Here is a 12,588-nt window from a genome sequence, read left to right as displayed (position 1 = left end):
GATCTGCGCGAGTCCCAGGCTGCCATCCTCTGAGAGTTCGCTGTGGAAAGGTCTGGCGAAAGACACCAAGGCTCCACGCACCCGCACCTCTGCTAGGCCTGAACTGGGCCTGAAGGTTTTCTACTCCTAGGAAGAAATCCTCACTGTAAACAGACCACTGATAACCCCCAGGAGGAGCGGCTCTGGGAAGTGGTGAGTATAACGTTTTAGGCAGGAAAAGGACCACGCGGAGAGAAATAAAAAGGTTGACAGGGAAGTTTATTGGGGTTCGCTCCCAGGCGAGCTCCCTGGTCAGGATCAGAGAGGTCGCCCTGAGTGTAGCTGCAGCAGAGCTTTTACAGGCGAGGTAAAAGCAGCACTTGTAGCGAGCGGGGAGTTGGGGCTTGGAGCTTGTGTGGCCAGTCGGAGCCGTCTTAGGCCAGTGCCCTGGAACAATGGCTGACTCAGATGGTGTTTTTGGTGGGACGTGGTCTTTCTCGGAAGCAGCCTGCTTTCCCCTTGAGCCTGACATTTTCCTGGCTGCCTACTTCATCCAGCGACCTGACACTCGGGAGGAGCCTTCCGGGGCGTCTCCCAGGACTGCTCAGGAGAGGGGTGGCAGGGCTTTTCCTGGCAGCCGGCCTGCCTCCTCACCCAGAAGCTCCCTTCTCCTCAACGATCCAGGGTCCACTTTCCAGAACTGGGACTCCCACACATCCCGAGAGGGAGAGCAAACACGCCCCCTCCAGCTGGGACCCATCCCTCCTGCCCTCCAGATTCCCAACACCTGCTTCTCTGACCTTCGCCCTCCAGATCCGGGAACACCTGCTTCTCTGACCCTCACAGGCCAGAACTCAACGATTAGCACCTTCCCTTCCCTGCTTCCCGGCTCCCAGGCTTCCGGCCTGGGGCTGAGTTGTGTCACCAACTTCCTGCTCCTCCACTTGAAGAGGGCAGATCTTGGCATTTCTCAGCCTTTTCCATAATACATTTTTTTATTCATCTCTAGACTTTATTGGTTCTACCTCTGAAGAGAAATCCTGACACACTCTCTCGACCAGGAAGGGTTAATAGCATCATTCAAGTCATGATGAATAGATTCTCGTCGACAAACAGGACATGAGTGAGAAGGGAAAGCCAGCACGTGGCAACTAGGAAAGGTGACTTAAGGGACAAGAGTAACAGAAATTGTCAGAGAGGAGCAGAAGTGTCACTGGCCAGACAACAGGGATCCGAGTCACAAAGCAGCGACCACCCAGAACAGCACCGGCAGCACCTGGCAGAGGAAATGGGGCGAGCCCCAACTGCTCTTCTACTGAGCTTCCTCTACATTTGAAACAAGACAGACAAAAGATCCATTTCCCAGAACAGCAGTGTTACTCAGTTTACAAGCTGGGCGCAATTTAGGACGAGGGTCAGAGCCGCCGGGCGCCAGCTCCAGGCTGCGCTTTCGGCCTTGCTTGGAAGGAGAGGTCCTTACCTAAGGATCAAGCGAGCGGAGCCGGCAAAGCCACCGCCAAGGCCCGGAGGGGCCCTGCCGCGGATGCGGGGGGCGGTGGGTCCCCCCTAAGGGCAGCCCCCGCGCGTGGGGTCCCGCACCGCGGGTTCAGGATGGGAATTTCTGGACAAGTCCGAAATGCTAAGAAGACCTGCAGCGCTGTGGTGAGTGAGCAAGCCGGCACCAGACAGGCGGACGGACGGACAGGCAGAAAGACAGGCGGGGAGGCAGACAGGCGGACGGACGGACAGGCAGAAAGACAGGCAGACGGACGGACGGACAGACAGGCTGAGAGAGAAGCAGAAAGACAGACCGACAGGCAGACGGGCAGCGGCGCCCAGCGGCGGCCTCCCGGGCCGAGGCCGGAGCTCGGGCCGCAGAGGCCGCACGACAAAGCCCGCGGCGGCCTCCGCCCCCCGCAGCTCCGGCCTCCGCCCCCCGCAGCTCCGGCCTCCGCCCCCCGCAGCTCCGGCCTCCGCCCCCCGCAGCTCCGGCCTCCGGCCCCCGCAGCTCCGGCCGTGGGTGGGCGGGGCCTCCCCGCGCCCGTGCTCTGCGCGTGCGCGCTGTGAGCGCCCCTCGTCCCCGCCTGGCCGCCGGCCGGGGCGCCGGGAGCCGCGACGCCCTCGCGGGGAGCGCACTCAGCGGGCCCCGCCCCTGCGCGGGTCACCGAGCGGAGCCGCCCTCCCACGGCCTAGAGAGGCCCCTGGGCGGCCGGGAGGCGGGGCGAGCGGCGGCTTCCGGTTCCGGGCGCATAGGCCCCACGTGTTCCGACGCGCCGGGCGCCCGCGCCGCTCGGGTTCCGCGGGGCCGTCGGGGCCGTCGGGGCCGTCGGGGCCGTCGGGTGTGGATTGGCCGGGCGGGGCGGAGCCGCCGCAGACGCGGGAGCCGTGAGTGCGGGCGGGAGGCGAGGCGGGAGGCGCCGGCCCTCGCGGCAGACGGGACGCGGCGTCCGGGAACCGAGGCGGGGCGGCGCCGGCCGACGTCGGGCCCCGGCCTCCCGGCCTCCCGGCCTCCGCCCCGCCGCGGCTTCCGCGGTCGCCGTCCCTCCGGAGGCGGGACGCTGACCCCCGGCCCCGGCGCCGCCGCCCGCGCGCACCCCGGCGGGACGCCGGCCCCGGCCCTCACCGGAAGCTGCTGTCGGTCCGCCGGGACGGGGAGGCTCGCGGCCCCCGGGCGCAGCGGAGGCCGCCGTGGACGTGGCCGGCCGTGCGGCCCCTTCCCCGGCCCTGACCCCGGAACTACTTCCGAAGGTGGTGGGGCACCGGCAGCCGGGGTGGCGGGTCTGCGCCGATGGCCCCGCGCGGGGAGCGCGCGAGGCCGGGATCGACCTCGGGGCCGCGCCGCGCCGGCTTGCTCGCCTGCGGCGCTGCCGTCTGTGCCCAAGGCGGAGGCCCTCGGCCCCGCGCCTCCTGGCTTCCAGCCTGGCCCGACCTCGTGTGTGCCCCGATGGCCAGCCCTTCGTGGGGCCGCGGAGCCTTTCAGAGGACGGACACTGGAGAGAGACCTAGAGTAGGACCGACCGCCCTGCAAGGCCGCCTCGCTCCGCCCCCGGCCCGGGGCCGCAGAATGGCGCGGTGCTGCCCCGCGGCCTCCCCGGCCGGCCTCTGCGCAGCCGGGGCGGAGTCGGGCGGACTGGGCGAGGCGGTCGGCAGCGCCGCCCTGCGCTGTCTGTGAGACCCGGAGATCTGGAGCTAGAATTTGCCTCTTTGGGGACCTGGGCTGGGGCTCTTAACCCCGTCAGCCCTCGCTCGCTTCCCGTCCTCCCCCTCTGAAGACTCCTCCCTCCCTTTACTCTCACTGTTGCTCACCTTTATGTGCCTCGCCAGGAAAGGTGTTAGAACTGACTGTAGAAGACGCAGGGCAGAAGCTCCGCAGGGAGTCTTGTGGCTGCAGTCCTGCGGCACTGCAGGGATTCTGGTCTGGAGAGGGTAGCGCTGGCCTGTGGTGTCTTAGAATGCGCATGCTAGCACATCTGAACCCACGGGGAGCGTAACAGACCACGGCCAGAAGCACATTGGTTAGCAGTCTGCTGTGAGCGTTCTCCTGGCCAGTTGAGTGCTGCCGTGGGCCACGTGAGCCCATGGGGCACTGGTCCAGGCAAGAGATGATGGCAAACCAGGCCGGGCCTAGGCCAGGCGGTACAGGGCCACAGTTCAGTCGGGATCTCCCCCGCCCCAGTAGCTCCTCCCATAGTGTGTGGTGGTGGAGATTGGGGTGGGGGGCTGGGTAGTCGTGTGAAATTGTATGTGTAAAGGACCACAGTTAAAGTCAGAACTCTCGATGCCTTGTTTCGCTTCCAGCGTTTGCTCTTGTTCATCTTTCCTTCTCTGTCCCAGGTCCCTTGGGGCAGCCTTTCCGCAGTGTCCAGGCTGGGTCGAGGGGCACTGCCCGTGTGAGCTGTCGATGGTGTGAAGCCCCTGGAGCTGGGAGATGGCCACAGCCTTGGAACCGGAGGAGCAGGAGCTGTGGGAGGAAGAGGGGATTCTGATGGTGAAACTGGAAGATGACTTGGCTTGCAGGCCTGCGTCGCGGCGGGAGGAGCCTGTGCTGGAGACCTCCCACCAGAACTTCCGCTGCTTTCGCTACCAGGAAGCCGCCAGCCCCCGGGAAGCGCTCACCAGACTCAGGGAACTTTGTCGCCAGTGGCTGAGGCCCGAAAGGCGGACGAAAGAGCAGATCCTGGAGCTGCTTGTGCTGGAGCAGTTCCTCACGGTGCTGCCCGGAGACCTGCAGAGCTGGGTGCGGGGCCAGCGGCCAGAAAGCGGAGAGGAGGCAGTCACCCTCGTGGAGGGTTTGCAGAAACAACCCAGGAGCCCAAGGCGGTGGGTGAGGAGGGGGAGTCCTGACCTGTGTGGCGCGGCGGGCGCACGGGCCTCGTGTCTTGCCTTCCGGTGGAACGGGCTCTGCCCAGGGCTGCTCTTAATCCTGGAGCCCTGGGAAGGGCTGAGCGCGCGCCTGTCATCGCGACTTGCTGGGGTTCACTGAGGGTCTTCCTTTGTCTTTGCATTTCTTTCTTTGGCTTCCTGGGAGGGGGGTTTTGTGACTTCCATCAAAGGTTATCCCAAACTCAGCCTCCACCTGCCATCCGGGAGGGAGGCGGGAAGCGGTGAAGGCTGGGGTGAGGTGGGAGGGGCCTCACGGTGTGCTGGGATGTGGGAGCAGGGGTGAGGAGAGCAGAACAGTGGCGGTCCGTCCCTCTGCCCGTCCGGGTGGGGTGGCTCGGCCCTCACGCGCACTCTCCTGGGCAGCCAGAGCCCCGCCCCCGCCCCCTGGGAGCTTTTGCTTGAGCAGCTTCTGAAATGACCGGAAGTTTCCTTCTGACCGCGTGGTCACTGGAAGTTGGGCTCCTCCCCAGGTGACTGTCCATGTTCAGGGCCAGGAGGTCCTGTCGGAAGAGACGGTGCACCCAGCACAGAGCGCCATCCAGAGTCCAGACCAGGGGGCAGCCGAGCAGCGGAGCCCTTGCCGTGAAGAGGGGCTGCCGCCCCCACAAGAGAGCGGTGGGCAGCCTGGGCGGGAGGAGCTGGGTGCTCCCGGCCTGGGCAGGAGGGGCTGGGTGCTCCCGAGGCTGGGCGGGAGGGTGCTCCCGAGACTGGGAGGTGGTGGTGGGAAGAAGTCTGGACACTGGCTGGGAGGCCCCCCGCGTGGGCCGGCTCCACAGCATGCGGCTGTTATTTGTGCTCATCACTCTGCTGGTCGTGTAGGTGGTGGCATTGGGGTGTCTGGGTTCCCCTCAGAGGGAGTTTGGGGCAGTGCTCAGCTTTGCACTGTGTCTCTGATCTCTGCCGCCTTTTCTTCTTAGAGGTGCCAGCGCCCCAGGAGCCGGGCCCTCCCGTGGAGAGGGGCCTGGGAGACCCCAGCATGGCCGCCCTTCTCGCCGCGCTCTCTCAGGTGCGACCAACCCCTTCGTGCCTTGCCGTGTGCCGAGCGGCCAGGGTGGGCTGCGCCGCTCCGTGTGAACTCTGTGTGTGCTTAGAGCCAGCGAAGCGGGGCAGCGCTCCGTCTTTACAGATGAACGTGTTAGCTGTTTGTAGGGAGGGCTGGCGGCACTGCCGAGACAGACTGAGTGACAGCATTGAGCAAGGTTACACAGGGATGTTACACAGGGATGCCCAGAGAGGAAAACCTGAAGACAGGAAGGTAGAATTGCTTCAGGCATAGAGGGGCGTGAGTGACAGCTTGTAAACCCTGAGGAAGAGGAAGCGCGGTCGGCCCTGGGGGAGGGCAGCCTTGTGGGGGAGAGCAGCCTTGTGGGGGAGAGCAGCCTTGTGGGGAAGGGCAGCCTTGTGGGGGAGGGCAGCCTTGTGGGGGAGGGCAGCCTTGTGGGGGAGGGCAGCCTTGTGGAGTAGCGGGCGCAGGGCCTGGGCGTCCCTGAAGGCTCTGGGTGGGGCAAGGGAGCCGCGTGGCTCCGCGGTGGAGAGCAGGAGGCTGCCTGACATGTCAGGTTCTGAGTGGGCCGCGTGTGTTGTTCCAGGGGCTGGCCACCTTCAAGGATGTGGCCGTGTACCTCTCCCAGGAGCAGTGGGGAGACCTGGAGCCCACACAGGAGTTCTACGGCGAGTACGTGCTGGAAGAGGACTGCGGCATCGTGGTCTCGCTGTGTAAGCAGCTCCCCGCGGCTCCCTCTGTCTCCCTCTGCCTGCCCCGAGCAGAGGTCTTCATTGGAAAGTTGGGGTTACTCCGGCATAGCCAAGCAAAGGTTTTTAATGGAAATTTGGGGTCATGTGAGCAATTATAAGCACTGAACTTAAGATTTTTTATACCAATGAGATCAAAGGAATAATTAGCTGAAGAGCCTGCTTCCAAGGGAAACGATTGGGAAAGCAGATGGAACCTCATGAGAGCTAGAGGCTACGCTAGAGCCTGAATATAGAGACCATGGAAGGAGAGATGATCTAACCCGCTTTCCTCAGCGTGGGGGAGGAGTAAGATCTGCAGTGGTTTGATGATTGAAAGGCAAGAGAGGCTCCTCAGCCTAGGCACTTGGGCTGAAGAGACCAAAGATCTGACTGACCAACTGCACTGACCAGGGCCCTCCGGGCTCACTCAGGATTCCTCTCCCCTCTCTCGAGCAGCGTTTCCCATCCCCAGACTCCAGGACACCACACTGGGAGAGGGGGAGCCGCAGGTCCCAGATGACCAGGAGCTGGAGGAGCCGGAGATTCTGAGCTTCACCTACACAGGTGAGGAGTGGGGCACTGCCCGGGGCCTCGCCCCGTTGTTTTTGTCTTTTGAGCTGTTTCGGGATTGCTGTGTTTTCTATTTGAGCCGAGGTCTTACCATTTCGTGATCCCCACACTGGGATTACAGGTATGCACTGGGACACCAGGCTCATTGCTTCTAAGAAGTCTGTCATTCCTGCCATTGTCCTCCTCTTCACCCCCCCCACGCCCCCCACTGCCAGGCGGTGCAGAAAGAATCACGACTAGCCTGGAATCGGCTCCGCCCTTCACTGCTTGAACCTTTACGTGTGTCCCTGCTGACAGGTCGTGACAGGCACCTGCCCGGACAGGCTGCCTGAGGCTGGCGATGCCTTCTGCAGTCTCCTCCCCACCGGTGCCCTTCCAGCGCCTCGTGTGGAAAGCGCTGCGCGAGCCGTTGTAACGCCTGCTTTTCTCCCCTCACTCTTGTGTAGGAGACAGAAGCGGAGATGAGCACGAGTGTGCAGCACAAGAGGGCGGGAGCGCGGAGGACACGCGCGGGCCCGCCCGGGGAGACCAGGCGGCCGCCCGGACTCCAGACTGCCAAGTGGTAGTTGGGGACAGCAGGGATAGACTTCACAAATGGAGACTCGGGGGGAGAAATTCTCAAGTAAGTGGGGTCACGAGTCTTGAAGACACGCCCGCGCCCCCCGTGTCGGAGCAGGGCCGTGGCTGCCCCGTGTGCGGGAAGAGCTTCAGGTGCAACTCCCACGTCATCAGACACCTGAGAACTCACACGGGCGAGAGGCCCTACAAGTGTGTGGAGTGCGGGAAGAGCTACACGCGGAGCGCACACCTGGCCCGACACCAGAAGGTGCACAGACGCGCGCACAAGCGCCCGCCGCCGCCGCGGAGGCGTGGGGAGGAGGCCGCGGGCCGCAAGGAGAAGCCCTACGCGTGCGGGGACTGCGGGAAGTGCTTCCGCTGGGCCTCGGACCTGGCCCGGCACCGGCGGACGCACACCGGGGAGAGGCCCTTCCACTGCAACACCTGCGGCAAGAGCTTCGGCCAGAAGTCCGTGCTGGTGTGCCACCAGGCCACCCACCGGGACAAGCCCTACGTCTGCTGCGAGTGCCGGGAGGAGTTCGGGGACCACCGGAGCTTCCTGGCCCACAGAGAGGTGCACGCGGTGGTCAGGGAGCTCAGCCTCAGCCAGCACAGCGACGCCGAGGAGCGGCGCTTCCCCTGCCCGGCCTGCGGGAAGGGCTTCAGCAGGAAGTACCACCTCAACCGCCACCGGAGGACCCACGAGGAGAAGACCTAGCCCCCACCCCTCTGCAAATGGACTCCACCTGCTGCGATTCTGCACCCCTCCCACCAGCACCCCTCACCCCCCACCCCCGCCAAGCACACCCTGAACACAGGTGACAGGTGACGGTTCCCAGGGTCGGGTCAGATGGTCAGGCGGTGATAGCCACAGCGATAGTGATAGCGGTGTGTGGCCACGCCGAGCGGGGCGGCGGCGGAGCCTTAGTGCCACCCACAGCGGCCAACGGCGGGGCCTGGCTGGCTGGCTGGGGCATGGCTGGCTGGCTGGCTGGGGCATGGCTGGCTGGCTGGCTGGGGCATGGCTGGCTGGCTGGCTGGGGCATGGCTGGCTGGCTGGCTGGGGCATGGCTGGCTGGGGCCTGGCTGGCTGGCTGGCTCGGCGGCGCCTGCAGCTTTCTTAAAGCACACAGCCCTGAGCTCCGCACGGGCGCTCGCTCGGTGCCCCACCACCTCGCCACACGGCGCCGCCATCCCTCTGGCCCCGCTCTTGTCTTGTCTTGTCGTGATGCTGGGAGCGGGGAGGGCTGAGGGGGGCTCGTCAGCTGCCTCTTTGATCGGCTGTCTTGTTCTAACTGCTGTCAGCCAACTCAGGCGGGCCTGCCGGCCTCCCCTCCTCCGGCCTCGGCCCGGCGCGCCGCCGGGGTGAAGGGCTTTCCCGCCGGGGTGAAGGGCTTTCCCGCGTCTGTGTGTGGCTGGCTTTTGCTTCGTGACTTCAGTTTTCTGTAGAACCAAGCAGTGCCTCGGGGCAGGCCGCGGGCATGAGGGGAGGGCAGCTGGGAGCCGCCTGTGTGGAGGGCGCGGGGTGCTCCTCAGGGCCGGCTCCTGTGCCCCGCTTTTAACCTGTTCCACAGTCCGGGGCTCCGCGTGTACCACACGCGTCCGAGCAGTCCACTAAGGGAAGTCGGTCGTGGTGGGAGGCGCGGGCCGCATTTGAACACCAGGCAGCCGCAGCCCTTGCGGAAATACAGTTGAAATAAAATAATCCTCACAGCCACGTGAGCTCGTTTTCTGGTGCTTTCCATTTTGTCCACTCACTTTCCAGGCCTTCCTATCCTAATGCGTATGAAGCTCCTCCTCCTTACAAATAGATCTCCGAGTCCAGAATGTTCCACCAGCACAGTGACAGTTGGGAGTCTGTAATGCATGTTAAGACGTGGGTCTTGCCTTTGGCTAGGGAAGCGTCTGCTAAGCAGGCGCAGGTCCACACAGCACGGTGCGCACAGTCTGCCCTGAGATGTCCCAGCGCCAAAGGGAAGGGCTAGGGCCGGTCTGGTTGGTTGGAACACCAGTTGGAACACCACCTTCACTTCCCCGACAAGGTCTCAGATGCAGACAGTAGATCTTGGTCCTCTGTGACCCGCTGGAGTTTCCCTTCCGGAAGGGTGTGTCATCTCCCGTGTCTGCAGCAGCGGGGCAGGGACCTGGCATAGCAAAGGAGCAGCAGTTGTGTTGAGCAACAAACTCAGTGTTGTTAGAAATCAGGTTCATCTTTGAGACCGTCTTTCTCAGTCTCCCAAGTGAAGAGGTTGCAGGAATATGCTCCTGTGCCCATCTCAGAATTAAAATTGACAAGGGCATTAGACCAGCATAGACCGGCAAAGAATCACTCAATCCCTGTGAGCAAGTACCACCAGAAATGCCAAGAGATGGAGTCAGCCTATGTGTGTGTGTGTGTATTGTGTGTGTACGTGCGTATGTATGTGTGTGTACGTGTGTATGTGCGTGTGTGTACGTGCGTATGTATGTGCGTGTGTGTGTGTGCGTGCATGTGTGTGTGCGTGCGTGTGTGTGTGTATGCGTGTGTGTGCGTGCATGCGTGTGTGTGCGTGTGTGTATGTGCGTGCGTGTGTGTATGTGCGTGCGTGTGTGTATGTGCGTGCGTGTGTGTATGTGCGTGTGTGTGTGCGTGCGCGTGCGTGTGTGTGCGTGCGTGTGTGCGTGCGTGCGTGTGCGTGCGTGCGTGTGTGTGCGTGCGTGCGTGCGTGCGCGTGCGTGCGTGTGTGCGTGCGTGCGTGTGTGTGTGCGTGCGTGTGTGTGTGTGCGTGCGTGTGTGTATCCCAAAGCAGACCTGGGTGCATCCACCTATTTGCTAAGCGTCTGTGTACACCTGCTGTGTGCCCTGCATGGCATTAAGCCCACACAGGCCCTGGGCAGGCATCTGCAGCTGTGTGCAAATCCTGCCTCTGTCATGGGCAACCTGGGGCGCATGGGTTACTTCACACTTCTAAGGCTTCTGTGGGTAAAATGAGGACACTTGTAGATCACTAAGAAGCCAATCTTCGTATTGGGACCAAAGCCCCAGGCTCCCGGAGCCCTTGAGAAAAATGAAGCAGGATCCCCGCTTTGTCAAACGTGTAGTTTAAGAACTCACCACTAGAGGGCTTACCAGAGACTCCCTGGCTGCTGTGACTTGGGGTCTGCAGATCCAGTCTCCCAAGTGAAGAGGTTGCAGGAATATGCTCCTGTGCCCATCTCAGAATTAAAATTGACAAGGGCATTAGACCAGCATAGACTGACTGGCATCCCGTGTTTTAAAGCTTCCTGGCGCTGCACCAAACTTGCAAGAGGTGCACATACAAAGATGTCTAGTGCGGACACAAGGGTCTGCCAGACCAGAGCCCTGGCCGCACCCGAGCTGGGAGGCTGCGCAGCGCAAGCGGGCGATTTGTGCCACGTTCTTCCCTCTCCCTTCCTCCACTTACCTGTCCGTGACCTGTCCCACCCACCTCGGCCTCCTTGCACCCCTCCCTGCATGGGAGGGCCGGCACCGTGCGGGTTCTGCAGGGCGCTCAGGACTCTGGGCCACTCTGGGGTCATGCGCATCCCCAGTGAGTGACGCCCTCCCCCCTCCTCCCCCCTCCTCCCCCTCCTCCCCCCTCCTCCCCCTCCCCCCTCCTTCCTCGCGTGTGATAAGCTCAGGGCTTATCATCCTCACAACTTTTTTGCTCAGGACTGATGCTCTACCGCTTGAACCAGACCTTCATTCACTTCCTTAAAACATTAAACCAGACTCTGACTCTCCCACATGCTCAGGATGGCACACACACACTCCGCTTTGTGGCCTTTCCTCGTGCCAATTCTGTCTGTCTGTCCCTACTCTCACCTATATATATATACATATATATATGTACACACCCACACATATATATACAGATACTCGCACGCACTTATGTGTTTGTGTTGCCTGTGTGCAAAAATAATCACATTTTCTTGATCCGCTCGTCCATTGTAGGATGGTCTGGGCTGTTTCCATAACTTGGCTATGGTGAAAATGTTTTTTTCGTTTTTTAAGGTAGTTTTATGGTTAAGGTGTTAAACAGAAGCATTGCTGTTTGATGAAAAAAATTATGTAGGACCATCTTGTTGTGTGTGAAGCCCAGTGAAGTCCGGGGCTCCCCTGGCCCGCTCTGCAGGGGCGTGCACTCAGACAGCTAAGGCCGGTCTTTGCTTTGAGCAGCAAGCTTCGGAGCACCCATCTTCCGATCCTGGCTATCTGTTAGGTCTGGCACACAGCAAATGCTCAGGAGTAGGTATTGAACAGTAAATGAGTGAACGGATGGGAGGATGGATGGATGGGTGGACAGCTGCCTCCTGTCCACCTTGCAAGCCCACAAGAGCCTCCCGGGCCTGGAATCCACCTCGGGATCCTCAGCACTGACCACCTTGGCTGTAACGCTCAGCTTTTGAAATGTAAATAATTGCTGAAGAAGTTAAAAGTCCCGCCACTCAAAACAGTAAGTGTCAAAACATGAAAGTAAATATAGAAAACCTAAAGTAATCTGGGCTGTAATTTAAAAGTCGTGTATAAGAAAAACCTCAGGGGCTGGGAAGGTGGCTCAGTGGTAGAGTGCTTGCCTTGCATGCATGAGTCCCTGGGTTTGATTCCTCAGCACCACATAAGCAAAAAGAAAAAAAAAGCCAGAAGTGGCGCTGTGGCTCAAGTGGTAGAGCGCTAGCTTTCAGGTGAAGAGCTGAGGGACAGCGCCCAGGCCCAGAGTTCAGGCCCCACGACCGGACCAAAAAAAGAAAAAGAAAAACCTCAGAGTGAGTCCATTGCCTCCAATCCCCCTCCTTCACTCCGGACACCAGGTGGCGACATTTTGCCACCATCTTCAGAGTCCCAGACATGAATTCATTAAATGTCCAGGAGGAGAGTTAAGGTGGGCACTAAAAATTCGTAAACGAAGATCTTGAATATACGAAGAGCTTGTCATCTGTTGGGTCAATAGGTATATAGGTAATCTAAAAGTAAAATAAGGATGCTACAAAATAACGTTTTAGAAGAGTAAAGGCTTCTCCGTTCACAGGAGAGAATCAAAAACAACCAGAGAAGTGGTCACCATTACGAACATCCAGACTCTGCAGATTCAGAATCCAACACAGCCCGGGGCCAGTGGCTCGTGCCTGCCGTCCAGCTGCGTGGCGGCCAAGGCCGGAAGGACGGAGCTCATGACCAGCCTGGGTTAAAGCTCACCCCGGCTAGCTGGTGGGAGGCCCAGGTCAGGACCTGCAGGCACCCCTGATGGCCTTGTCCCCACAGGCCTTCTCAAGAGTCCTCAGCCTCAGGAGCTCCAGCGCGGGGCGGGGCTGGAGGAGGCAGACTCGCCAGCGGCCGCCCCGTTCCGCCATCTCAAATCTAAT

The 12,588-nt window shown here is 61.4% G+C and overlaps 1 protein-coding gene across 2 annotated transcripts; it reads left to right on the top strand.

The window, feature by feature from the left end:
• The first annotated feature begins 2,288 nt into the window (after positions 1 to 2,288).
• Znf202 (zinc finger protein 202) lies at positions 2,289 to 8,236 on the top strand. 2 transcript variants are annotated; one of them, XM_042682823.1, is made up of 7 exons: positions 2,289 to 2,364; positions 3,814 to 4,303; positions 4,833 to 4,977; positions 5,280 to 5,368; positions 5,952 to 6,078; positions 6,553 to 6,660; positions 7,113 to 8,236. In XM_042682823.1, the coding sequence occupies exons 2-7, from the start codon at positions 3,908 to 3,910 to the stop codon at positions 7,940 to 7,942; spliced, it is 1,695 nt and encodes a 564-aa protein (XP_042538757.1). In that variant the 5' UTR covers positions 2,289 to 2,364; positions 3,814 to 3,907; the 3' UTR covers positions 7,943 to 8,236. The 2 variants fall into 2 exon arrangements, with proteins under 2 accessions (XP_042538757.1, XP_042538758.1); XM_042682824.1 differs by lacking the exon at positions 2,289 to 2,364 and adding an exon at positions 2,656 to 2,727.
• The last annotated feature ends 4,352 nt before the right edge of the window (positions 8,237 to 12,588 follow it).

This window comes from Dipodomys spectabilis, unplaced genomic scaffold, assembly GCF_019054845.1.
Source record: "Dipodomys spectabilis isolate Male_0828 unplaced genomic scaffold, ASM1905484v1 ptg000076l, whole genome shotgun sequence".
Classification (NCBI taxonomy): Eukaryota; Metazoa; Chordata; class Mammalia; order Rodentia; family Heteromyidae; genus Dipodomys; species Dipodomys spectabilis.
The sequence above is the reverse complement of the archived record's forward strand: the minus strand, read 5'-3'. Positions and strand labels throughout refer to the sequence as shown.